Source organism: Salvia hispanica, chromosome 3 (assembly GCF_023119035.1).
Source record: "Salvia hispanica cultivar TCC Black 2014 chromosome 3, UniMelb_Shisp_WGS_1.0, whole genome shotgun sequence".
Classification (NCBI taxonomy): Eukaryota; Viridiplantae; Streptophyta; class Magnoliopsida; order Lamiales; family Lamiaceae; genus Salvia; species Salvia hispanica.
In genome coordinates, this window is record NC_062967.1 from 27,937,643 (window position 1) to 27,960,651 (window position 23,009).

The window sequence follows — 23,009 nt, forward strand, 5'->3', positions numbered from 1 at the left end:
TACTATGTGCGTGTGAAGTTGGATAACAAATCAAATAATCAATCCGTTATGAAATTGGTGCTCAAATAATGATGCTAGGGAAGAAAAATAGGTGCTCAATTAATTATAAAAGTGCAAAGAAAATGGTGTTTGTCATTATCTTAGATTAGCCTTTTGTCACACCATTCTCGATTATATTCTTAATTTTAATTTTATTTTATGATGTTCACATACCTTATCATCATTGCAAATTTTAAACATCTTCCATTGTTATGCTTAATTAACAATTTACACACACATAATCATATATGGGAATATACTATATTAATACATATACGTATAAAAAATTACACAATCATTTATATGTAACGTTAAATTACGACAAAATAATAAATAGTATTATATGGAAGTGGGGCATTTCTTAATGGAGAAAGGTAGGAGGTTGCTTTCCAAAGAAACTAACAAGTCAAAAGCAAAATAAAAGAGTTTGAGTAGAGTTTTGGTAAAGCGCAAACGATATACAATAATTGGTTGAATAAAGGCATATATATAAATGAGATACTATAGTCTATACATATATATATGGATTTTCAACTATTTTTTGATGTGTCTAATAAAATTATTCTATTTTCTTCTATTGCACCATTGGATTTGCCATGCCTTCACTCGAAAGGTGTCTTTTATGTGGCCTTTTTCCACATGCTTTATGTCTAATCCAATATGGTATGTATTGAATGAATTAATATAAGTGAGAGAATATACTATGCCCACTTATCAGTTGCAAACTTTGTCATATTAAGTTCTAAAATTGTTATTTATAATATCAAGTTTTTGACCACCTATTTCTATTACTCATTTTTTATTATCTTTGGTATTTACTATCGCGATCGGTAAAAGAGAAGGATTTGACGCTCATCCATAAGTTTAATAAAATGTGATTGATCTCTATGTTTTACGTCAACAGGTACGTGGTAGATATGAAAAGTAGAAATAAAATGATGTTCAAGGTTTCGAACCAAACTAAAGGATATAAAGAAGAAAATATTAATTTCACTTATTCGTTCGTGGATTAAAAGTCGGTGGAGGATTGCTTCATATAAGAAGATGGAATGGACACCTTATAACTAAAAAATTCTTCTACTTCATCGAATAAAATTCTACTGCCAATTAATTTATAAAACAACATTGTATTTCCAATGATTCTCTATCTCAATTTTCTCTTTAGCAAGTAATTATTTATATTACTAACTTACAAGCTCATTTGTCCAAATAACTTGACAATTTATAAATTTAATATTTATAGTACTCCCTCCGTCCCAGATTCGTAGTAATATTTTGCTATAAAAGTCTGTATTTGGAGTAACATTTAGAATTTACCATATTTACACATAAAATTTTACCACATTATTCACTAAAATTACACTCAAATGCCATTATCTACATTAAAATAAATCAAAACAAAAATAACAAACCAAAAAGTCAAAAAAGGACCTACCAACTCACTTAATTTATTACACACTCCATCATCTCACTTCATTTATTACACACTCCACCTCTTACTTCATTAATTACACACTCCACTAATTCCTTAAAACCCGTGTCATAACTAAATGTTACTACAAATGTGGGACGAAGGAAGTATTTGTTAAATTATCAGAGCCTATAAGTTATTAAAAATAATGTTTTAAATATCCTGAGAATACGAGGCCACCAGTTGCGGGCTGGCGATTGCTGTCAATAATTAAATGTTGTGTCAAATGAAAAAGTACACATATTGGAATTAATGTTTCTTACAAAAATATGAATATGTTTCTAGGACAATTTTATTATATTGGAAAAGACAAATTTTTTCCAACAATTCTATTTCTTTAACCAGCCAAACACGGCATTGATAAAGTTTGTCTTTTCCTAAAGAAATAATAAGAGGTTAATCGACGGAATCTAGCCCCAATTTAAATAGTAATTTTTATTAATTTTAACCCATTTTTGATGGATTAATTCCAATCTATATCACATTGTGTTAATTTAATCAAATGATTTCAGTTAATTCTTTCTACAAATAAAATATTGGTATTTTTATATAAGTACGATGTATTTTTGGAGAAAAATATGATAGATTGAGTACGATTACCCAATACACAATTCAATCGAGTTCAAATGGGGATGTTGATGAATTTCGAAGCTGGTACCCGCAGACATATGATCGGTCCATCCTTTCGTTTGCTTCCTCATATAACAAATGCATTTAATTCTAATTACTTACTTCGTGGACAAACTTTTTTCATCCATTCATCAAAATTAGTCTCATACTAAAAATAGAAAAGTACTTTCAGTTTAAGTTTATAGCATTAACTTTTTATCTTTCGCACTTTAATCACATTTTTCTGTTTATATCTTCTACGGTAGTTTATTTGTTTAAATTTTTTTATTTATATTTTACTAAATTTACATTAAAACTCGTATTATTTTTTAATTCGACAATATAAAAACAGATGCGACAATATAAAATCAGATGCATAGTTACAAATACGACTAATAGAAAAATAGGTTCAACTTACATCATTTAGGATGTCAGAAATCTACCCCACTATAAACAATAGCTTGAAAATGAAGTTCGAATATCCCATCTAATTATTGAACTATTGAAATCAAGTACCCTTTGAGTTTATGCCAAATTTTCATCCTATTCACAATTCTAACCTACCAAATTGCTACATGGTACAACTGTACAAGTAACTTAAAGAAATAGATTAACTCATTGAGTAATAATACTAGTACTATATTTATGCAAAAAGCCCAATAATTCCTTTCACCAATCAGTTTCTCTCTTAAAAAAGTCAGTATTCTCTATACTTGTGTCAATTGCTTTTGCTAATAAGAAAAATATCAAGTTAAGATTTCCTTAAGAAGTACTCCACCTAGCTCCCTACAAACAATTATAGTAGTACTACAAATCATCTTTTATAATATACTCTGAGGGTCAATCGACTCCATCGCCAACCCATAAGAGTTATAAAATTCTATTAAATTTTGTATTTGGAGTTATCGCTGACCCCATATATAGTGTGGCAGCCCCGCCGCCCCCAATTCTTCGGGATTGAGATTCACTTCAGTTCTTTCCCCACCATCCATTTTCAGCGACAATCATCGTTCTATCATCAACTTCCGACGCCAACTATAACCGAGGCATCTCTATAAATTGTGGTTGGATAAATCTATATAACCAAAATGATGTGAAAGTTGAATAATGTAAAATAATAAGATTGCACATGCACCCAAATTAAACGAAGAATCTTGTCCCATGAAGAGATACGGAGTAGTATATATATACAAAGGACATGAACATGCATCATTGTGACTTGACTAAGCATTTCACATGCTCCACTTGTTAGTTACTAAGTTCTTTCACAAGTCATAATCAACAAATATCCAGTATTTAAGATAATAATAGTTTGACTTTGTTACAATGCTATATGAGACTAGAACTACTTAATTCTTTAGAGTAATTACAGCTTACCAGAAAGAAAGATAAACATAAACATTCCATGTATATATAATGGCAGATTCAGATAAGGTTGAGTCGGCATGAGCTTGATAAACTCAGTTTGAGATGCCGGCGATCCCCTGGTACATGGGTAGCTCCATCCCAAACCATTTAGTATTGGACTTCATTTTTGTTCTTTGACCGTTGCTTAGCAATCGGCTGTTGCATTGCTTTTGCCCTCAAATACTACTAACGACCTTCTTTAATATGTCAAACCTTACTAGTTTCGTTCTTAGATTTGTAACTGTGTAGACATATGCACCGTATCAATACATAAAAGATGACACTTGCCATATAGTAAAAGACCCTTTGCCCATCTAACTTGAAAATTACCCAACTTTAAGCCCAGTAGACTTTTAGACCATAAATTAATTGGGCTCTAATAGGCTCAAATCTTCTAATGGGGACCTTTACTATTCTACCAATCTCAAAAACCTTCAATCTCACATCAAACATGGAGTACTATATTATCAAATGAGTAGCTTATATTTTCATGCATTTATTTAATTTTTATGTAGACAATTATTTTTAGTAGGTACAAAATATATGTCGAAGCTATTAATTGGGCCTTGAATTATCCCCCTTTTCGAGCTGGGGTCAATTAATAAATAAAGAAAAGTAAAGCACCTAATTCGAAATTCCGTCTTTGTTACTTCATCAGTCTTTCACCTACCTTTCTCATAATTCCAATTTTCCGTCATTTCCGAAGGAAATTCTGGAAAAAAAAATTAAATAAATAAAACGGCAATGGGAGCAGACGATTTCAAGGTTCCTCCGTCTTTCGATCGCGTGGTATTATCATTTTTTCCTCTTTTCGATTTGAACTTTTGTTGGCAGATCTGTGATTTTAATCAATTTTTTTTTTCTTAAACAAATGCAGTTAGTTTTTATAGTAATATTTTCCGATCTGGTGGCTGTTGATGCATTTTTTTATTGCACGCACTTTGTTTTGAAGGAATTTCTGTTTTACATTGTAATCAGCTGGAATTGTGTGGTGTTACTTTTTGGATTTTGATGAAAATTGATTTTATTTTTGTTGTTGCTGTTTTGGATTTTCGAATTTTGATTATTTGTTTCTGCATGCGGTTTTGAAGTGAATTCTGATGTTTTTTCTTGAGCTATAATTTTGAAGTTATTATGCAAAAAATAATTGTTACTGATTATATTTTATTTTGAGCTAATTGTTATTGATTTATTTGGTGTGGGGGATAATGTTGTTATGCCTTGTGATATAGGTTAAATTAATAACTATTTTATGCTTGATTTGAGTTTTGAGATTGATCATTAGGTTGTTTTTACAAACATAAGTAATTGTACTATTTAATAGAAGATCTAAAGGCTTTTTAGAGCTTAATTGAATGATAAAGAAAAACATTTGATGTGTGCATTAAGAAACACATATTGATAAAAAAAAATTTGTTTGATTAGCTTGAAGCTGGTTCATGGTTTTGTATAATTGATGATCAAATAATGATTGAATGTAATTTTTAAAGCTCTTGCTTGGGGAGAGAATATAATGTAACTGAATTTTGTTGATTTAACATATTTATGGAGACTTGTGACTCTATATGTGTTGCAACTTCACATTTTGTATATCATAATTTTAATCATAGCTGTGGAATTCCATTTTTGAAGATGACGGGGAAATCCTTGTTCTACTTGAGTTGATGATCTCTTTATGCAGACATCTGGACCGATATTTAAGCCGTTTATTAGTGTTTAAGAAGAGTGGATTCGATTTCAATAATTACCTTTGTATGCTTGTTTATGCTCTTAAGCAGAACTTGCACATTGTGAATTACTCCATAATTTCACATTACGAGTTTTCTACCTGCATAGTACATTTTTATTATTACTTGTTCACATTTAGATGGCGGAGGGAGTGTTTTTTCAACGATTCTTATGTCTCCACAAGTGCATTGGGATATTCTTTCATGTGATATAACCAGTTAATCTGTTCATCTTTAGCATATCTTGGATTAGATTATTATGTCACTGCTAATTTCTGTGAAGCCTCTCTAATAGTATTATCTTTGTTACACCTTACTTTTGATCGGGATTTGTCCAACTCATATTTTTCATCTGCCAGAAAAATGCAGCCCATGATGGTGCAGCACAAGGATTCAACCCAGGTTTGATCGTATTACTTGTCATCGGAGGGCTGCTCTTGTCATTCCTTGTTGGAAATTATGTGCTCTACACTTACGCCCAAAAGACCTTGCCACCGAGGAAAAAGAAGCCCGTCTCCAAGAAGAAGATGAAGAAAGAACGACTCAAGCAAGGCGTATCAGCTCCTGGAGAATAGACCTTTCAAACACCTTATGTTGTGAACTTTGCTGAGATACTGTTGCACCGTGTAGGCCTCTTGTTCGAATTTCCTAGCTGTTTTGTCACTAGACTAAATTGCATTTTTGCTTAAGACTTTGTCTAAATATGAAGTTGAACTATTTATACAAAAATCGTGAGGTCTGTCTAATCCAAAACTTATATGTATATACACTAGATATATGATCTAACCCTCTAGGCTCAGCGGCCCATCGATTGCTCTCCGGGTGGAAGCATCACGATCACAGGTTTGGCTGTGAACCCTGGGTGAGGTAGCCTGCGACGCAGCTCGCGAGCTTCCTGGCAAAGGGCGCAGGGATGGCATGAAATGTGCGTAGCTAAGTCGCAGGCGGCCTCACAGTGCTCGCGCTGGTTCTCGTGCATCCTGATGTTTTCTGAGCAGCCAATGGATTTGGCCGTGGCCTCACCGTTGCCCTGGTGTGCGTAAAAATGGAGAATTAGAGAGGTGGTGTGAGGGAAGTTGAAAAAGAAGAAGAGGGTGGAAAGTAAAATACTTCTAAGTTGAATCTATGGCGAATGGCCGTGCGGTTTGGATAGGCGAAGCATGGAGCGAAGCAATTCCAGCCGAAGAAACAGTTACCGAGTAAGCAGAGCGCGGTGTAGGGCAAGCAGTTGGTAGTGAAGGTTGCGGCCCCCGGTTTCGATCCTAGCCTCTCGACGTTGCTCCCGTGAAGCACACAAGGCGCGCAACACCCAAGTACACCTGGTAGAGATAGAGAGAGTAGAATTGGACAATAAAGGGCAACTTAATTTCCGAAGATATTTTTTTCTTCAACCAATAAGTCAGGGGTTCGTGTCAAAATCGGTAAATGCAAAAATGAAATACTCACAAACTTCAACATCACTGCTGTAGAACTCATCATTCTTTCCGAGACACGAGAAGATGCCGGATTCCCATTCATCCGTTTGCACCCTACTCACTGCCGCTGCGGACGGCGGAGCTCTGCCACTCTTGCCGGCGGCCCCGGTGGAGGGCTTCCTTTCGTGCTTTTTGCCGGCAGCCCCGGTGGAGGGCTTCCTTTCGTGCTTTTTCTCTCCGCCATAGGATTTCATTTCAACCTCAGTTTCTAATCCTACTTCTTCTTGAATCGGTACAAGATCATAAGTGGCCATATTTTCAAATTATAATTACACAAAAATTTACAAAAAAAAAAAAAAAGAGAAAGGGATTGTGTGTATAATTTGTACAAAATTTTAGAGAAGAAAATTGAGAGGTGGGCTTGGTTGAGAAGCTCTATCTCTCATTTGAACAATTTACAATGGTTTCTTTTTATATCTTTCTTGATTTAGTTCATTTTACTTTTTAGCATTATTGGCAATCCGCAGGTTTAGTTTATCTACATTGATGTTTTGTAATTCCTATATATATCTATGATCAACCCATGAATTTTGGAAGTCACATGTGTTGATCAATATTGGTGTTTATTAATATCTTGGACGTATGTATTTTTGAGTTATTTTTTGTCAGAAAAAAAGTGGAAGAGTATTCAAAATAAGTTTACTAATAAAATAGAAATTTTATTTTTTTAAAAATAAATATAGTCATGTTGGGTTTTAAATTTACTAGTATTTTACCCGTGCTGTGCACGACACTAGAGATGTCAAATAGCCCAAGCCCGGCCCATCGTTGAAATGGTGCGGGCTTGGGCTGGGCTCAATAGAATAATCGGGCTTCAATTGGGCCTTTTCACAAACCCAAGCACAGCCCAAGCCCAGGCCCACTCAAAGCCCGACACAGGCCTAGGACCGGCCTAGGGCCATACTTGACTTGATGCTATGGGTTTCTCTCTGTGGGTTGTAATCATATCCCTCCAAATGAGCTTATATTTGTTTTGTATAATTACATAGATTAGTTATTGACTTTAAAAGAAAAAGTTGTGTATCCTAGAATTGATTGTGTTATAATAATTTTGATTTTCATAAGTATAGATTAGTTGTTAATGATTTATCTCTATTAAATATTGTTTCATAAATATAATGATTGATCAGTTATTTATATGCATATAATATATGTATACGATGAGGAATGATATGCTACATACCTTATGTGGGCTCCCTATGTGAGAACCACTCTCGTTTGACATACGCTTAGCGTTGTTCGTTTCGATTTATCTATTTTGTCTGATTCTAATACATTAAAAAATGTTATTGCAATTTTTAATTTCACAAAATTCATAAAAATCAAAACTTGATTTATTATTTTATTCATCTATTTGAAATTATAGAGAAATCGAGCAATTCGAACTTAGATATTTATGAATTTTGTGTAATAAAAATTGTAATAACATTTTTTAATGTATTAGAGCCAAACCAAATAGATAAATTGAAACGAACAACGCTAAACGTATGTCAAACGAGAGTGGTGCTAACAGAAGGAGTCCACGTAAGGTGTGTAGCATATCATTTCTGTGTATATGAGTAGAAGATGGATTGAATATATATGTATTTGTATATTTTCTTGATAATCATAGTTATTTAAAGACTGTGTATTAAGCGTCTAACAACATGCGTCGCTTTGGCCGAGTGGTTAAGGCGTGTGCCTGCTAAGTACATGGGGTTTCCCCGCGAGAGTTCGAATCTCTCAGGCGACGAAATTTTCTTTTTCACTTTTTCAACAATCATAATTTATTTTGGAATCTCTAATAGGATTTTTAAATTAAGCTGGCCTCTTAATCGATATAATCATCTTTTTATAATTACAGAATAGTGAGGGTTGAAATTCTTACTGCTTTAATTTAATACCGTCTAGATATTATTGAAGGGTTAATGATTTTGTTTTGTTAATAAGTTGATCATTTGATTATAAACCTATAAGTATCAATTAAACATGCCATATTAGTAATTCAAACAAGTTTATTAGCTAAAAATGCACAAAATCAAAGAAATATTCTGATGATAATAGGCCTGCTTATTCGGCCGGTTCCGGTTCTACCCGGTCCGGTTGACCGGGTACCCGGTTACAAATTATCATAAATTTGGGAACCGGAACCGGAATCGGATCCGGCCGGTTTCGGTTCCGAACCGGCCGGATAAGAACCGGTCGGTTCCGGTTCCGAACCGGAACCGATTTGTAGTTTCAATTTTAATTTTTTTTAAATAATTCAACATATAAAAATATAACAATTAATACCGAAAAATTCAAATAAATACAAATCATCAAAATAACAATATTCATAATCCAATATTCCAATACCTAAAAACTATAATTCAATAAATACCTAAAATAATTAATACCTAAAAGTCCAAATAAACACAAAAAATACAAAAAATGCAAATCAACAAGATAACAATATGCATCAACCAATATTTAAATACCTAAAACAATAATTTAATAAATTACTAAAAAAATCTAACACTAAAAATTACAATCTATACACAACAAAATAGGAAACCAATATTCTAATAAGGCAATAATATTCAAAAGACCAAAATCTTAATTACTCTATTTTGATTTTAGAAAAAAATTGGATATATTAATACATTTAATCATTCACTTTAAACTTGATTTTTTATAATAAAAAAATCTTAATTAATTATGAGTTATTTTTTAAAAATTTCAATTATTTTTGAGTTATCATAATAGGAGCGAATCAACAAATAATTTGATCTAATAAAAGGTGCGAAAAATTGAAGATTGATCACAAAAAGTAATACTTTCTTTTTGCAAAGGCAGTAATCACTTTTGCTAATAGGATAATCAAAAATATTTTATGAATAATAAAACAAATGAAATATGCTTAGTTTATTATTTTAATTTATATTTAAATTTTATAATATCTAAAATTGATATATTATTCGGTTCCGGGTAGAACCGGAACCGGAATTTTCAAAAGCATAGGAACCGGAACCGGAACCGGTTTTTTCGGTTCCTAGTTCCTCAATTATCCGACCGGTTCCGGTTCCGGTACCGGGTACCCGAGAACCGGTTAAGCAGGCCTAGATGATATAATATGGACAAAGCATATTCCTACAAATCTATACCTCATCAACTTTTTGTATTTTAGCAAATACTAATATTCAAAGCAAAATTGAATAAATGGGATAAATGGGGCGTCGAGAGAGTTCTGGCTAAAGATGATACAAACAAATATCATAAGAACAAAACCAGAAACCACAAATCAATAAGATTTCTAAAAAAGTAGTAAAAGACAACCATCTGCTAAAGATGATAGCTGATAACTCATTAGTCATTACACGATCATTCAAGATCAAAACATGGCAGATCATATCAATTCCCACGAAGAAGACACATTCTTGGATTTAGATTTCTCAGCTATCTAAAAGACCAAATCATTGAACATTCATAGCATCAAATTCTCAACACTAAGCAATTACCAGTAAGAAAAGCTTAATATGCACCAATATCCATCTAGCTTAAGCATCAACTTCATCACACAAGCACAAAACAATCTACTAATCATGTTGATGGTGGCAACTTAGACAACACCCATTCTGGTGAACCGCTAAGCCACAACGCCTTCTGCGTCTCTTTATGCTTAAAGTCGGGCCATTTGGGGTTTTGCTTGTTTGCCCTATTATCCCACCATTTACTAGGATTCTCCACCAAGTCTTTCCAAGAATCCTCATCCTTACCACTACCCTTCCTCTCACCACCACCATACCCTGCTCCGCGCACGAACTTCACCTTCACAACCGGAACATCAAATTCCAACTTCCCAATTCCCGGCAGCACCCACTTCGGAGCACTGTCGACCCACAGCCCATCACCGGTCTCCTTGTGCTTAAAATCGGGATGTTTCTCCTTAACCATCCCCTTCACCTTCTGATCCCGATAATCCCACCAAAGCAAGGAGTTCTTCACAAGATCCCTCCACAAATCCAAACCCCTATCCCAATCTCTCTTCTTCTCTAGTTTCACCTCACCAGATCCCGGCATTGCCCCCGCATTCGACTCCACCTTCACAGAACCCGACCCCCAATTCGCCTCACCCGAAAATCTCTCCACTTTGGCATCTTCCACCGCCTTCTCCCACTGCTGATCAAACTTCTCATCAACAGCTCCCTCCACCACATTCTTCACAAAACCCCCTTTCGCAAACCCTTCGACAAAATTGAGATTTCCCCCCAAAATATGAAGCTTTCCCCAACCATCGCTCTTCGCAAAGCGCGGCAGCAGCGGATCCGAGCTCAGCTGCCCGGACACGAGGACGCAGTCGTTCTGCTTCACGTGGCCGGCCACAACGTGCGCCAAATCGCCCTCAAACACAACGGGGATCAACAGAGGAACATTTCCACCGCCGATTTCCTGAGAAATGGCGGTTGAAGCATAATGCTTCCCGCCGGGAAAAGTGTCGAATTGAACAGGAGCCTTCACGAATCCGACCAATTTCACGAAATTAGCAACTTTTGCTTGATACGGAATCTCTAGCGGCTTGGGCCAGACGATCACGTCGCCCGTCGGTTTCGCGATTCTGTCGGAGAAATTTGGGGGTGATTTTGGGGGATTAGGGTTGAAGGGTTTGGGGGTTTTTGAGGTGGCATAGGAATTCGATTGAAGGAGGGAAGAGAGGGAGGAGAGGCGGATTCGGCCGAATAATTTTGCTCTGAACTGTAAATTCATGGCTCACAAATAGAATGGGGGGCTGATTAGAACTAGGGTTTATCCAGGGTTTAGAATGGGGATTTATACAAATTTTTTATTAATTTATCTTAAAGAAATCATATACCCCAATATCGATTTAACATATTTCCCAAAATTTTGCAACTGTGGAACATTTCATTTATTTTGAATATGATTTCGATTTCATCTATCAACGATAATCTTAATTATTACTTTTACATTATTTTTATCATATCTTGACATCTCTACCTAACATACCCTAAAATTATAAATGAATCCTAACTAAAAGTCAATTGGTACGTACAAATGATCAATGCTCTGATATGTTATAGGTTAGACAATTTTCGACACGACATGAATCTGCACGAAATTATTAGGTTTGGGTTAAGTCTTATTGGGTCTGGGTCCTTATCGGGTTGACCCATTAAGAACGCAATAATTTCAGGTTGGGTTCGAATTGTATGCGGGTCATATACGAATAACCCGTTAAGAAATATTATTAGTATTATATATTTTAAATATGTTAATTATTTTAATTTCTTATAAATCAGGTTTAAATAGTACTCCACAAAACAAATTTTAATCATGTAAATTAGGTTGAAAAATAAGGTGTAATAGTGTAATATTAGGTTTTAATCGTGTAATATCAGGTTTGGATCGTTATCGTGTCAACCCATATTATATCGTGTTGTTAACGGGCTTGTGTCGGGTGCGGATCGTGTTCGGATTTGAAGGTAGCAGGTCGGGTTCGTGTTCGGATTTACAGAACAGGTCGGGTTCGGGTTATGCCTTATTGGGTTGGGTCGTCATCAGATTGACCCGATAACGATCCAATCTGCACGATTTGTCAGCCCTAGTTATGCTGCATTTAGCACAAACACTTGCAACTATAAGACAAAAACAAGTTACCTACGTAATTAAAATGATCTTGAATTTAAGCATCCAAATGTAAGCGTCGAATGAAGAGTGAAATGAGTTTTCAGTTTTCGAGTGAGACCAAAGAGAAAGAAGATGATGAAAATGGCCACGAATCGTGTTTCTTAGCCTCAATTGGCAAATTCTATTTTCGAGACCAAAACGCCACCTAGAACATCTCTTGATGCCTCTAAGATGAGCCAAATAAAAAAGGTGGTCGAGAAACTTTGTCATGGTAAATCACGGAAGGTACTATGTTATCAAATACTCCCTTCGTTTGTTATTAGGAGTCTCATTTCTTGGCGGCACTGGTTTTAAGAAATGTTAAGAAATGTAAGAGGAATGGGTTAGTGGAATGTGAGATCCTATTGCCATTTATGATAAAAGTGAACCGGGATTCCTATTCGAGGACGGACTAAAATAGAAAAACGGGACTCCTATTCGCGGACGGATGGAGTAGTAGCAATTAGTTGCCAATAAAAGTAAATACATATGGTACTAGTGAAAATATACATTTAAAAGAAGTGCAACGTTCCCCTTTAAGCTTATTTGGATTGTCAATGAGCTAGCTTAGCTAGCTCGATATATTTTGAGAATGTGAATACATTAACGACCTTCACATTTTGTACAAGTCTAATCTTAGACATAAACAAGGAATGATAATAATACTATAAGAAGAATGTTTCATATCGTGTACCAAGTCGTAGTGATATGTTTATTACTAAAAAGAACTAACAAACACAGAATTATAAACTACCTAACTTTGTACAGGTTGCCATTTGCCAAATCACATGTCACAATAATAGTACAACAACCATAATTTATGTATATAATGGAGTGAAAATTTTGATAGTGAAGTAAAGCTTAATTTGAAGTCAAATTTTGCATTGACTAAAAGTCTAAAATTCTAATTTCATTTTCCCCCTATTCAAATTTGAAAGTTCTCTCAATATCTCCATGCTCTCAACTCGCACTGACTTGCACAACCCGATTCCCACAATTTCTAAAGATATCTCAGTTACCTTTGAATTTAATTTATATTAATTGATTATTCGAATATCCATTAACTTTAAAGAGTCATCCTCAACAAGTGGCACAAATATAACATCTTCGTACCACATCGACACACACTGACAATCCCCGCCATCGCATTAGAAGATAGAGCCGCTATAGTAGGAAAATGGAAAGCTTAAGATAACAAATTATAAGAATGCAAAGCCTCTCTAACATTCGTACAAACTACAAACTATAAAACGAGGTGAAAAACTGAATAATTAAAAGGCTTAAAATAAAAGTATTTATGTATTTTCAAATCAAGATTGATTAAAATTAAATTGGTCACTATCCATATCTTATCTAAATTTTTACCTCTAACTAATATCATATGCATAGATTAATAATATTTTTAAAATATTAATTTTTAATTTTAAATTAATTAAATAAATTAGAATCAATATTAGCAATGAACAATATGAGTAACAAATTTAGTTATATGAGAATCAAAAATCTATACAAATCAACATTGAAGCATGATAAATTTGAAACAAATCATATAATATAATGTTTAAACAATAAATCATGGAGTAAGAAGATAAAAATCCATCACAATAAAGAATTAAATACCATGGATAATTACTCATCATTTTTAAAACTTCTTTATACACTACATTAACTTTAAAATTAAAATCAATCTCATACTAAAACCTTCAATTCTTAACAATTCGTCACTCTTCAACATAACTCGTAGATAAAGCTGTCTGCCTCACCTAAAACTACAATAAAATAAAGAACAAAATCAATAATCAATATGTATTATAATAAAATAAAGAACAAAATCAATAATCAATATGTATTAAAATGATAGTAAAATATAAGATGTATGAGACCCATGAAAATATACAATCGAATAATTCACACCATATAGTTTTGTGGAAGCTTCCCTGGCCATCCAAATCAAGAAGATAAAGCTATAGTGACTACAAATTAACATAAATCAAAGTGACAAATAGAGAATAAAAATATTTATTTACCTGGGAATGGGAGAGGGAGGTGAATATGTCTACTGGATGAGAATATATGTAGCATAAATGATTCCATGAATGTAACCAAAGGAAGTAAGAAGCAAATCCAAAACTTAACCTGTTAATTTCAATTGTATACTATCAAATTAAAGAAAAGAATATTAATTAGAAAGAGAAATAGAAGTACTCCATAGCCAAACTTGAGGAAAACACCTGTAGAGGAAGAAGAATAGCCACGATAATGTCGATGAAAGTTGCTGCATTTGCTAATTGAAACGTTGCGGAGATCGGGGAGGTGGGAAAGAATGTGCGTGGTGATTTCCGATGGTAGAATTTAGAAGTAATACAAAAAAATAGACATTGAGATCCTATCTCATAAGAATATAGTCTTCCTCAGTTCCACCGAAAAGGATTCCAAAGAAATTTGACGACCCTCATTTTCATCTCTGGCCACATCCGGTGTTTCGTCAGTTTCCTTCGCCGCATTTGAATTCACAATGAAGTGCGGAAACATCCTATTTTTACCACGGACTGACATGAGAAAACTGAACCAAAATTTAATTGAGTATGGAAGCATAATCACAAACCTTTTCATCTCTTCATCTGCTTCTTTTCTCCATTTTATCATCTCCTCAACTTCTTGTTTGCTCAACAAACGCCACTAATAAAGAAAAAGGAAGAATTATTTGGTACTTCAAAAAACTTGAATCAAATTATCTCTTAACCTCCACTCACTCACGTATATATGAAATATGGGAAACTAATCTCTACTAAACATGAAAAACCAACTAAGTAGGATTATATATATTAGAATTAGTTTCTTAACTTTATATTAATTGCATTTACATCCCTCAGCATAAAATGATTATTCAAAACCTCCCAAAACTCTCCTTTTATATATTGTATAGATAGATTTATAAACATACATACACCTTAAATAATACTAGTCCTCAATAAACATAAGGTAAACATACCATATCCAAATAAAGAATGTGAGTCTCCTTGTTCTCTTCTCTCACTAAAAGTTTTTTGCCAAAGAACCGAAAGTACCTCATAAATAAGCAACAAACATGCCACCCACGATTTACATTACACCCCATCCCCGTATATATATAAATGCATATCAAATAAATTAAATCTGCAAATTAATTTACTAACAAAATAGATTACCAAATACTACAAGTATACATAGTGAGCAAAGATGAAAGCTTTATCAATGGCGATTCTGAGCCCGGGGCGGCCGGAGAACTTCCCGCCGCCCTCGCGGGGCAGAAGCAGATCGTCGCGCTCCGCCCCCGTTCTTTACAGGGGCGGAGAAGTGGAGAGCGGCGCCGATCAAGAGCCGTGCTCTCCTAAAGTGACCTGCATTGGCCAGGTCCGGGCGAGGAACCGGTGGAGTTTTTTGGCGGGAGGGAGAAGGGTTTTGCGTAGATGGGTGGTGTTTTTGAGGAGCGGTTACTGCAAGAGAGTTGATGCGGTGGCGGAAGTGGAAGGTTCTGGAAAGTTCGAGAATGTTCTTGAGGAAGGTTCGGGGAATCCGAGGAATCTTGATGGTGCGAGTGTTGGAGATTCGGAGGGAATCGCCGTGTCGTTAAGGGAGATATTTTTGAGAGAGGGTGGCGGCGGAATCGGGAATATTCGAATGGGGGAATCTGAGGGGTAGTGTTCGAGATTCGGAGGGAATCGTGGTGGAATCTTTGATGCGGACGAGGTGTAAATCGGAAGTAGCGGGAATTAGAGAGAGGAGTGATTTAGAATGATGCAAAATATATGTATTTATTGTGAATTTTTTTAATTTACTTCATCTCTATCCCTGGAAATTTATCACTTATTTTCATTTTCGTTCGTCTCTGAAAATTTGTCACCTTTCACTTTTACTATTTTTGATAGTCTCACGTTCCATTAACTTATTTCCACTCACATTTTATTACTCCATCCGTTCCAATAAATATGAAACATTTGGGTTTCGGCACATGATTTTATGTAGTGTTGTTTTGTAAGTTAATGAAGAGAGATGAAAAAGTAGAGAAAGTATTGTTTCTATTTAGTAAAAGTTTAATTTTTAATGAGACAAATAAAAAATGAAATCGTTTCATTTTTTATAGGACAGATGGAGTATTAAACTAAGTAGGACCCGTATGCCACTAACATTTTCAACTCACTTTCTATTATATTTTTTTAAACCAGCATCGGGTTAAATGATAACAAATTATAAGGTTCTGAGGGAGTATTTGTTTTTGCTTTATTTGTGGAGGGTGATATACAAAATAATTTTCGTTTTAGCCTAAAATGTAAGCACATTATTTAGAGTTCTTTAAATTTGATTTGGATTGTATGAAGGAGTATATATTCTAAAACAGGTTAAGGTATATACACAACAATAACATCATCGATGATGTTTGGTTTTGTTGTTATTTGGATAATGGTTAAGTATGTTTGTCAATCATAGCTTTGAACATTTTTGAATTTGTGAAAAAAATGGATTCAACCCTGTAGAGAATTGAAAGCTTTAATCGGAGATTGTTTGAGTATCAATTGCAGAAGGAATGAATTTCATTAACTGCTCAAGATTGAGCTGAAGATCTGTACACAACTAAGAAAGGGAAAACGAGATTAACCATATCTAAAACAGAATTTAGGTATTTAAACACATTGAACTCAACGCCTATTTAGATCCTAGGGCTGAGATCTAATCCATCAACTAATCTTCTATCCTACAGCTGCTGTGCATCTTGAGATAAGTTGCACCCCCTTACTTAGTTTCTCCAATAGTTGAGCTTAATTCCAGCTGAGCAATCACATTCACAAACCCTTTTTCTCTCAACAATATTGCATATCTCCATTGAATTGGTAACATTTCGACTACCAATTATAGTAAATAAGTGTGACTGTTCCATTTATAAACCAAATAAATTTTCACGGGAGAATATTTTTTTGATTTGTAATCTATCTATCTATACATCTACAAAGGAGAGTTTTGTAGATATTTACGAGAATATCATTTAATGAGAAAAATTATATTAATCTAATTAAAACTGTTTTTAACGAATTTGTAGAGTTTCAGTTTTTAATGGATATTATTCAGGCAAAACTTATGAATTTTTTTTTTTTTTTAAAGAAAGCCTCTCAGCAGTCATCATTATGCATTAACCAAAGCAACTGATTAATCTCCACTAGACTAGACATAACATCTGCTGAAACGGATGTAGCTATGGTTGAGTGCATAGTCGATAATTCTTTTGTCATTTACTAAAGTATACTGTGTGCTTGAGGCTATTAAAGCGGCATACACATCTTTTTGGAGGGTTTTGAGCTATAGTCATCAATTCAATCAACAACATCGCTGCTAAAAAGCTTGAACCCAGCAACATCTCCAACTAGTTTCCTCCACAGATGAGAATTCCCCCACACATGTGAACGCAGCCGATGATCTCGTTGGCTTGTAGAGGAGCATCGGGAGCATGAAGTCGAACCACAGCGTTTATGTCTCGGAAAAAAGGCAGCATCGCAGCAAAGAAGCCACACAAGATCACGTATAGAGACCGAAGAATAATCCTCAGGATCAAGTTCCTTGTAGAGAACACACCCTTGTTCACATCCCTCATCCGATATGAGGCTTTTGAGGATGTTCGCATTGGATTTGTTGCCAAACACCCAATATCTGGAGATTAGGCCTTTTAGCATCTTCCTTGTTGCTGGTGGAGCCTGCATTCCTCGTTGAAGACTAACAATTATACATAAACGTCATAATTTCCACATCATTACAAACAAGATAATCCCACCTGTATTTCAGGTAGTATGCCATTCTCGGAAGGCTCTAAAGAGTAGTCCCTCCGTGGCGTCTTCTTGGAGATGGCTGCAAACAGAAAACAGATTCTTCTTCACCTTCTTTTATGAGACAGGGCTAACATGAAGAAGGTGACAAAACTAGGTTAATTAATGTGCCTGAGCGAATGGAAGCTCGGGAGAGAAGGATCATAACTATCGGAGAGAGGTTCGAATACATGATCTACAAAGAATCAAGGCAACAATACTTTAAAAAGTAGTGGTGGCATTCCCCGGCAAGAAGAATAGCTCCGATGCTGAACCTATAACAGCTCAAATTGATACAATATACGATAGAGTATTTCTCGAATCTTATTCAACCAAAATTAAGTAGAATTCCATCTTATTAAACTATGGATTACATATACTACCTTTATCTATGTTAATCCTAAAACATCAAACTTCAAATCCACAGTAATTCATTATACCAACCTAACAACATAATTCACAACAACAATAGGTAGCATTTGCAATAATTTAGATGGATATCATTATTCATAATTAAGACTAGAAATCATAAAAAATGAGTGAAAAAGGCGTGATTTAGTTTACCTAAGACGTCGGCAGCGAGTTCGCAGAAGCGGCCGGACTTCTCACAGTGGTCGAGGACCAAAGACATGGGATAGTAGGCATAAAAGGCTATAAGACCCATGGAGGTGAGGGCAGCGGTGGTGAGGTGGAAGGCAGCGTGCAGCACGAAGGCAGGCTCCGAGTGTTGTTGCTGCGGTGTGAAGGGATCAAGAAAGATACGTGTGGGAAATGTGAACGCATTTTTGCTACATTATAACTACTTGCTATGTTTGTTTTGATTTGATCATGCGACTACAACATTACTTTATTAATACAGCTTTTGGTTGCATCCATTAATTTTGTGTTTTGGTTTGTTATCTATCTAATCTCACATTTTTAGTCAAAACACAAAAGTTAAAAAAAAAATAATCATTTAATTGGGAAAACAGAAACTCAAAGTACCAAAGTTGAACATCATTCTTAAACATCAGTCTTGATGTTTTCCTAATTATCTTTGTTTTTTTCTGCCAAATTATTGTTTCTTATACACAAATCAAGAATCGAAGTTATTGCAACTTTACACTTGAACTAATCAAACCTTCCTCATCTGCACAAATCAAGAATACCTTCCACTTGAGCGAAATGAGCGCAGTGATAGTACAATTGTTGAAGAGAAGGAAAGACGAGGAAGGCCGCTTTGGCTTGTCCGGATCAACAGTCTTCTCCTCGTTCTTCTTCTTCTGGCGACTCACTTTCTCTTTCTGCATACCAATATATAATAAACATTTGAAGTGAATAATCAGCGTGGCCTCAAATCAAGCAATACCTTGATCAAAGTTTCAGTTTTCCCTTTCTTTTTGAGCAATTGCTTAGCTTCTTGCTTCTGGAGATCTTTCTTGAGGTTAGCAGCTTCTTCTTCCTTCTTCTGTTTGTAAACTTCCATCTCTTCCGCATATTGTTCCTTGTTTTGCAATGCTATCTAGAAAAATCATCAAGCCGAAATACCCAATTTAGAAACCACATTCATCATTCAAATGAAATTTCAGCCACCAAAAACTGACCTCTTCATAGGGGGCATTCTGTTATATCAGTCATGTTCTTCCACTCCTCACCTGTTATTCCAGTTCAGTTCAGCCCTAATCACATTCAACAACCCTAAGATTTTAAAATTATTAGCCCTAACTATGTATACCTCCAAGACATTCTTGTTTTCGCTCATTCGAGAAGATGAAGTGGATGCTTCGGCTTCAAAGGATCTTTCTCCTTCCTGTCCCAAACACAACAGCAGCATCAACAAATGAATTTCTACTACTTATGCAAAAACCAACTGAAAATTAGAGTTATTTTTTACTTTGTTTTCTTGTTCTTCTCTTTCTCTGCCTCCTGCTTCAACTGCAGGTACTGTTCGAGCAGCTCCATTGCAGTCTTGTGCTTCTTCCATCGTTGCCTGCAATCTTCAAATAGGCCTCCTTCTCAGCTTGGTATCTCTCTTCATAAGGCTTCTTCTCTTCCGCGGTGACAGATTTCCATTTTGCACCCAGAAGATTCGACATGGCCTTGAAATCAGCATCTGGATTAGCTTCCTTCACCTATTAACACCAGAAGATGAGTCTATCGAGTTTCCAGATTCAAAGTAAGAGACGAAACGGCGCAATTGAATGAATCATACCTCATTCCACTGGTCTTTGCACCACAGGACGTAAGGAGGAGATGGCTCCTTCTTCCCGGCAACAAGCGATGTACTTGAACGCTTTGAACTCCAAGCTTTGGTAGGTCGCCAAGGCGGCACTAATGATATCGAGCTCGCTCTTGCCGTTCCCCGCCACCCGCTCTTCCTGTTGGAAGTACCCCTGGAATTTACCGATTGTCTCGTTGCATCTGAAGATGCAATTGCGCACCCCTCCGGCCGGGTTTCATTGTAAAGACGAGTGATGCGCCACCAATACGTATCCCCGGTTTGGTTCGTGCCAACGTCCGGATCTTCGGAGACTGCCAAGTAGGCTTTGAACATCGTCATCATCTCACCCAGAGTATACGGGGTGCGGGTGCCATGAGTAGGAGGAGTAGGAGTAGGAATAGAAGTAGGAGTAGGAGTAGAGCTGCTGCTCCCTCCCGATCCGGGTTCGGGTGCCCGGAGACATTTTGGTCGTCCACCGGGTAAGGACGGTAGCCACCCGGAAATTGCGAACCTTGGGTTTGAGGAGGGGCCGTAAATTGCGCTTCCGGACTAGGGATTGAGTCGGAGTCGAACCAATCGTGGTTCCAACCGCGATTGCCGGAGGGGTGATCGCCGGAGCCGGACATTGTGTAGTGTGGTGGGAATTTAGATGAGAGAATTGAGAACAAAGATGAGAGAATGTAGATGATATAATAGATGAGAATGTGATTTTTTTGTGTTGAAGTGGAGATATTTATAGATGAAAATGTGAATTTTGGGGGAAAAAATTGAAAAATAAATTAAAAGTGGGTAGAAAACAGATATAATTTTTTGGGAAGTGGGAAAATATATATTTTTTATTTAAAAACATTTTTTTAAATAAATTTCGATTTTTTTAAAAAAATTTGAACATGTCGTTGGCCAATCAGAACACGCCACGTAAGGGTGCTCAGCGGCACGGACGTACTCTTAGCTAAGAGCAGCACCGTGCCGCTGGCACGGACGGACGGTCGGAGTTTTGAGCACCGCTGCGGATGCTCTAAACAATTTTATCAAATCTTTAATTAAGAGAATCCGTAAGAGGAGAAGTTTTTGCATTTGTAGATTTTTTTGCAAGGAGCTTGAAGTTTTGATGGATGTAGAAGCAATATTTTTTGGATACAGATTCATTTTCATTACTGCAAGACACTAATCATTTTAGAATTTGCAGATATCACAGTTGAAGGAACTACTGGAGCTATTTTCTAAACACAGTTGAGAAATTGAATGTGAAAGAAGAGTAAAACAGAGGGGTTGGGAATAGATGAAGAGTAAGAACTGTAAGAACTTCAATGCCGCCGACGAAGCAGTCGTGGAAGAAGAGGCGGAGGGCGGCGGTGGTGGGGGAGGATATTTGGCAGAAATTGAAAACCTTAATTATTTGGCAGAAATTGAAAACCTTAATTAAAACCTTAATTTTTAAGTCAATAATTAAAAATCGGTATTAACAGTATAATTTAGTCAAAATTGAGTTAAATCCGGTGACTGTTATAAAATTAACGGAATTATTAACGGAGGACTAATTGTGATCCGATTTGAAATATGCAAGACCAAAAAATTCAAAAGATAAAGTTTAGGATCAAAATTATAAAATGGTCATATGTCCAGGACTAGTTTGGGCCTTTACTCTTAAAATTAACTGCAAAAATATTATAGAATGTTTTTGCAGCAATTAAAATGTTTTATTATATTGTAGAATGTTGTGCAAAAGCTTGCATCAATTGCTCTTATTCTCTAAACTACCACACATTATTTTAAAAAATTATAATACGCCACTTTGTATTACTCCTAAATCTGACATGTCATATAATTCCTTATATAAGTGTGAATATTTATTTTTTCAGATTTATAAATTCACTTACATAGATATGGTTGCCTACTAATTCAACAATAATCCTCCATTTTTTTTTTTGGATAGAAAGCCTCCTACTTTTTTATTGATTTCATCAAATTAAAGTAAGTTGTAAATAGATAGATAAATTAATGTATATGGATAATGAGTTAGAGAGAAAATTTTATAAATGGAAATGAGATATTTTTATTGTACATATTTAAAAAAAGAAAGTGTCTTTATTTTTACGAGACGGATAAAATATTAAATATTTTTGCTGAGTAAATATAGGACGAAAATTGAAATGATTACATATTTGTGTTCTCATTTAGCTTACTAATTAATTCAAATAAAACTTCAATTTTGACCCAAATAAAAACAATTTAAATTCTTTATCACAATTCTAATTTAGACTCAAATAAAAAGTAAAGTAAAAATATATAAATTTAATTACAAAGAAGAACTTAAATTAAAATATATCTATAAATATATAAAATGGGAGTTTTGGAAATAATTAGATGAATGCCATTGATAATGTAAAAAGATTATTCTAATATACTTACTATATTATTAAATTTAATTTTTCATGATTAACTACCCACTAATGACATTCATTGCCACTTATCCACTAACCTATTAACTTCATGGACGTTTAGTAACTATGATTTAGATTTAATAGGTCCTATACAATTCAAACATTTAAGAGGACAATGATTTCAAAAAAAACCATAAAATAAATTAATGTGATTATTTGGTTTTAT

At 35.0% G+C, this 23,009-nt stretch overlaps 4 protein-coding genes and 1 non-coding gene across 6 annotated transcripts; 2 read left to right on the top strand and 3 right to left on the bottom strand.

Annotated features, from left to right (window-relative positions):
• The first annotated feature begins 4,157 nt into the window (after positions 1-4,157).
• LOC125211732 (DNA-binding protein S1FA-like) lies at positions 4,158-5,999 on the top strand. Of its 2 annotated transcripts, none has more exons than XM_048111645.1 (2): positions 4,158-4,315; positions 5,613-5,999. In XM_048111645.1, exons 1-2 carry the CDS (start codon positions 4,271-4,273, stop codon positions 5,826-5,828), a joined length of 261 nt encoding a protein of 86 aa, XP_047967602.1. In that variant the 5' UTR covers positions 4,158-4,270; the 3' UTR covers positions 5,829-5,999. The 2 variants fall into 2 exon arrangements, with proteins under 2 accessions (XP_047967602.1, XP_047967603.1); XM_048111646.1 differs by having other exon boundaries at positions 4,165-4,312.
• A 50-nt stretch (positions 6,000-6,049) lies between these two features.
• LOC125211731 (cell number regulator 8-like) lies at positions 6,050-7,096 on the bottom strand. Its single transcript, XM_048111643.1, has 3 exons — positions 6,700-7,096; positions 6,364-6,572; positions 6,050-6,283 (listed from the first exon to the last, which is right to left on the bottom strand). The coding sequence occupies exons 1-3, from the start codon at positions 6,980-6,982 to the stop codon at positions 6,050-6,052; spliced, it is 726 nt and encodes a 241-aa protein (XP_047967600.1). The 5' UTR covers positions 6,983-7,096.
• A 1,282-nt stretch (positions 7,097-8,378) lies between these two features.
• On the top strand, positions 8,379-8,460 carry TRNAS-GCU. Its single transcript has one exon. It is a non-coding gene; the product is annotated as a tRNA-Ser (tRNA).
• A 1,518-nt stretch (positions 8,461-9,978) lies between these two features.
• On the bottom strand, positions 9,979-11,505 carry LOC125210638 (protein OSB2, chloroplastic-like). Its single transcript, XM_048110186.1, has one exon. It carries the CDS (start codon positions 11,448-11,450, stop codon positions 10,287-10,289), a length of 1,164 nt encoding a protein of 387 aa, XP_047966143.1. The 5' UTR covers positions 11,451-11,505; the 3' UTR covers positions 9,979-10,286.
• Positions 11,506-17,620: 6,115 nt separating this feature from the next.
• LOC125211387 (probable GABA transporter 2) lies at positions 17,621-18,889 on the bottom strand. Its single transcript, XM_048111150.1, has 3 exons — positions 18,764-18,889; positions 18,169-18,242; positions 17,621-18,091 (listed from the first exon to the last, which is right to left on the bottom strand). Exons 1-3 carry the CDS (start codon positions 18,861-18,863, stop codon positions 17,714-17,716), a joined length of 552 nt encoding a protein of 183 aa, XP_047967107.1. The 5' UTR covers positions 18,864-18,889; the 3' UTR covers positions 17,621-17,713.
• Positions 18,890-23,009: the final 4,120 nt, after the last annotated feature.

What these genes read in the sequence shown, in the direction of transcription:
- LOC125211732 (XM_048111645.1), top strand. Translation starts at nt 4,271, where the DNA reads ATGGGAGCAGACGATTTCAAGGTTCCTCCGTCTTTCGATCGCGTG. An exon ending in CTCCGTCTTTCGATCGCGTG is followed by an intron (nt 4,316 to 5,612) that starts GTATTATCATTT and finishes TTCATCTGCCAG; the next exon opens with AAAAATGCAGCCCATGATGG.
- LOC125210638 (XM_048110186.1), bottom strand. Translation starts at nt 11,450, where the DNA reads ATGAATTTACAGTTCAGAGCAAAATTATTCGGCCGAATCCGCCTCTCC.
- LOC125211731 (XM_048111643.1), bottom strand. Translation starts at nt 6,982, where the DNA reads ATGGCCACTTATGATCTTGTACCGATTCAAGAAGAAGTAGGATTAGAA. An exon ending in CAGCAGTGATGTTGAAGTTT is followed by an intron (nt 6,573 to 6,699) that starts GTGAGTATTTCA and finishes TATCTCTACCAG; the next exon opens with GTGTACTTGGGTGTTGCGCG. An exon ending in GCCATAGATTCAACTTAGAA is followed by an intron (nt 6,284 to 6,363) that starts GTATTTTACTTT and finishes TACGCACACCAG; the next exon opens with GGCAACGGTGAGGCCACGGC.
- LOC125211387 (XM_048111150.1), bottom strand. Translation starts at nt 18,863, where the DNA reads ATGGGTCTTATAGCCTTTTATGCCTACTATCCCATGTCTTTGGTCCTC. An exon ending in ACTCGCTGCCGACGTCTTAG is followed by an intron (nt 18,243 to 18,763) that starts GTAAACTAAATC and finishes TTCTGTTTGCAG; the next exon opens with CCATCTCCAAGAAGACGCCA. An exon ending in GCATACTACCTGAAATACAG is followed by an intron (nt 18,092 to 18,168) that starts GTGGGATTATCT and finishes CGAGGAATGCAG; the next exon opens with GCTCCACCAGCAACAAGGAA.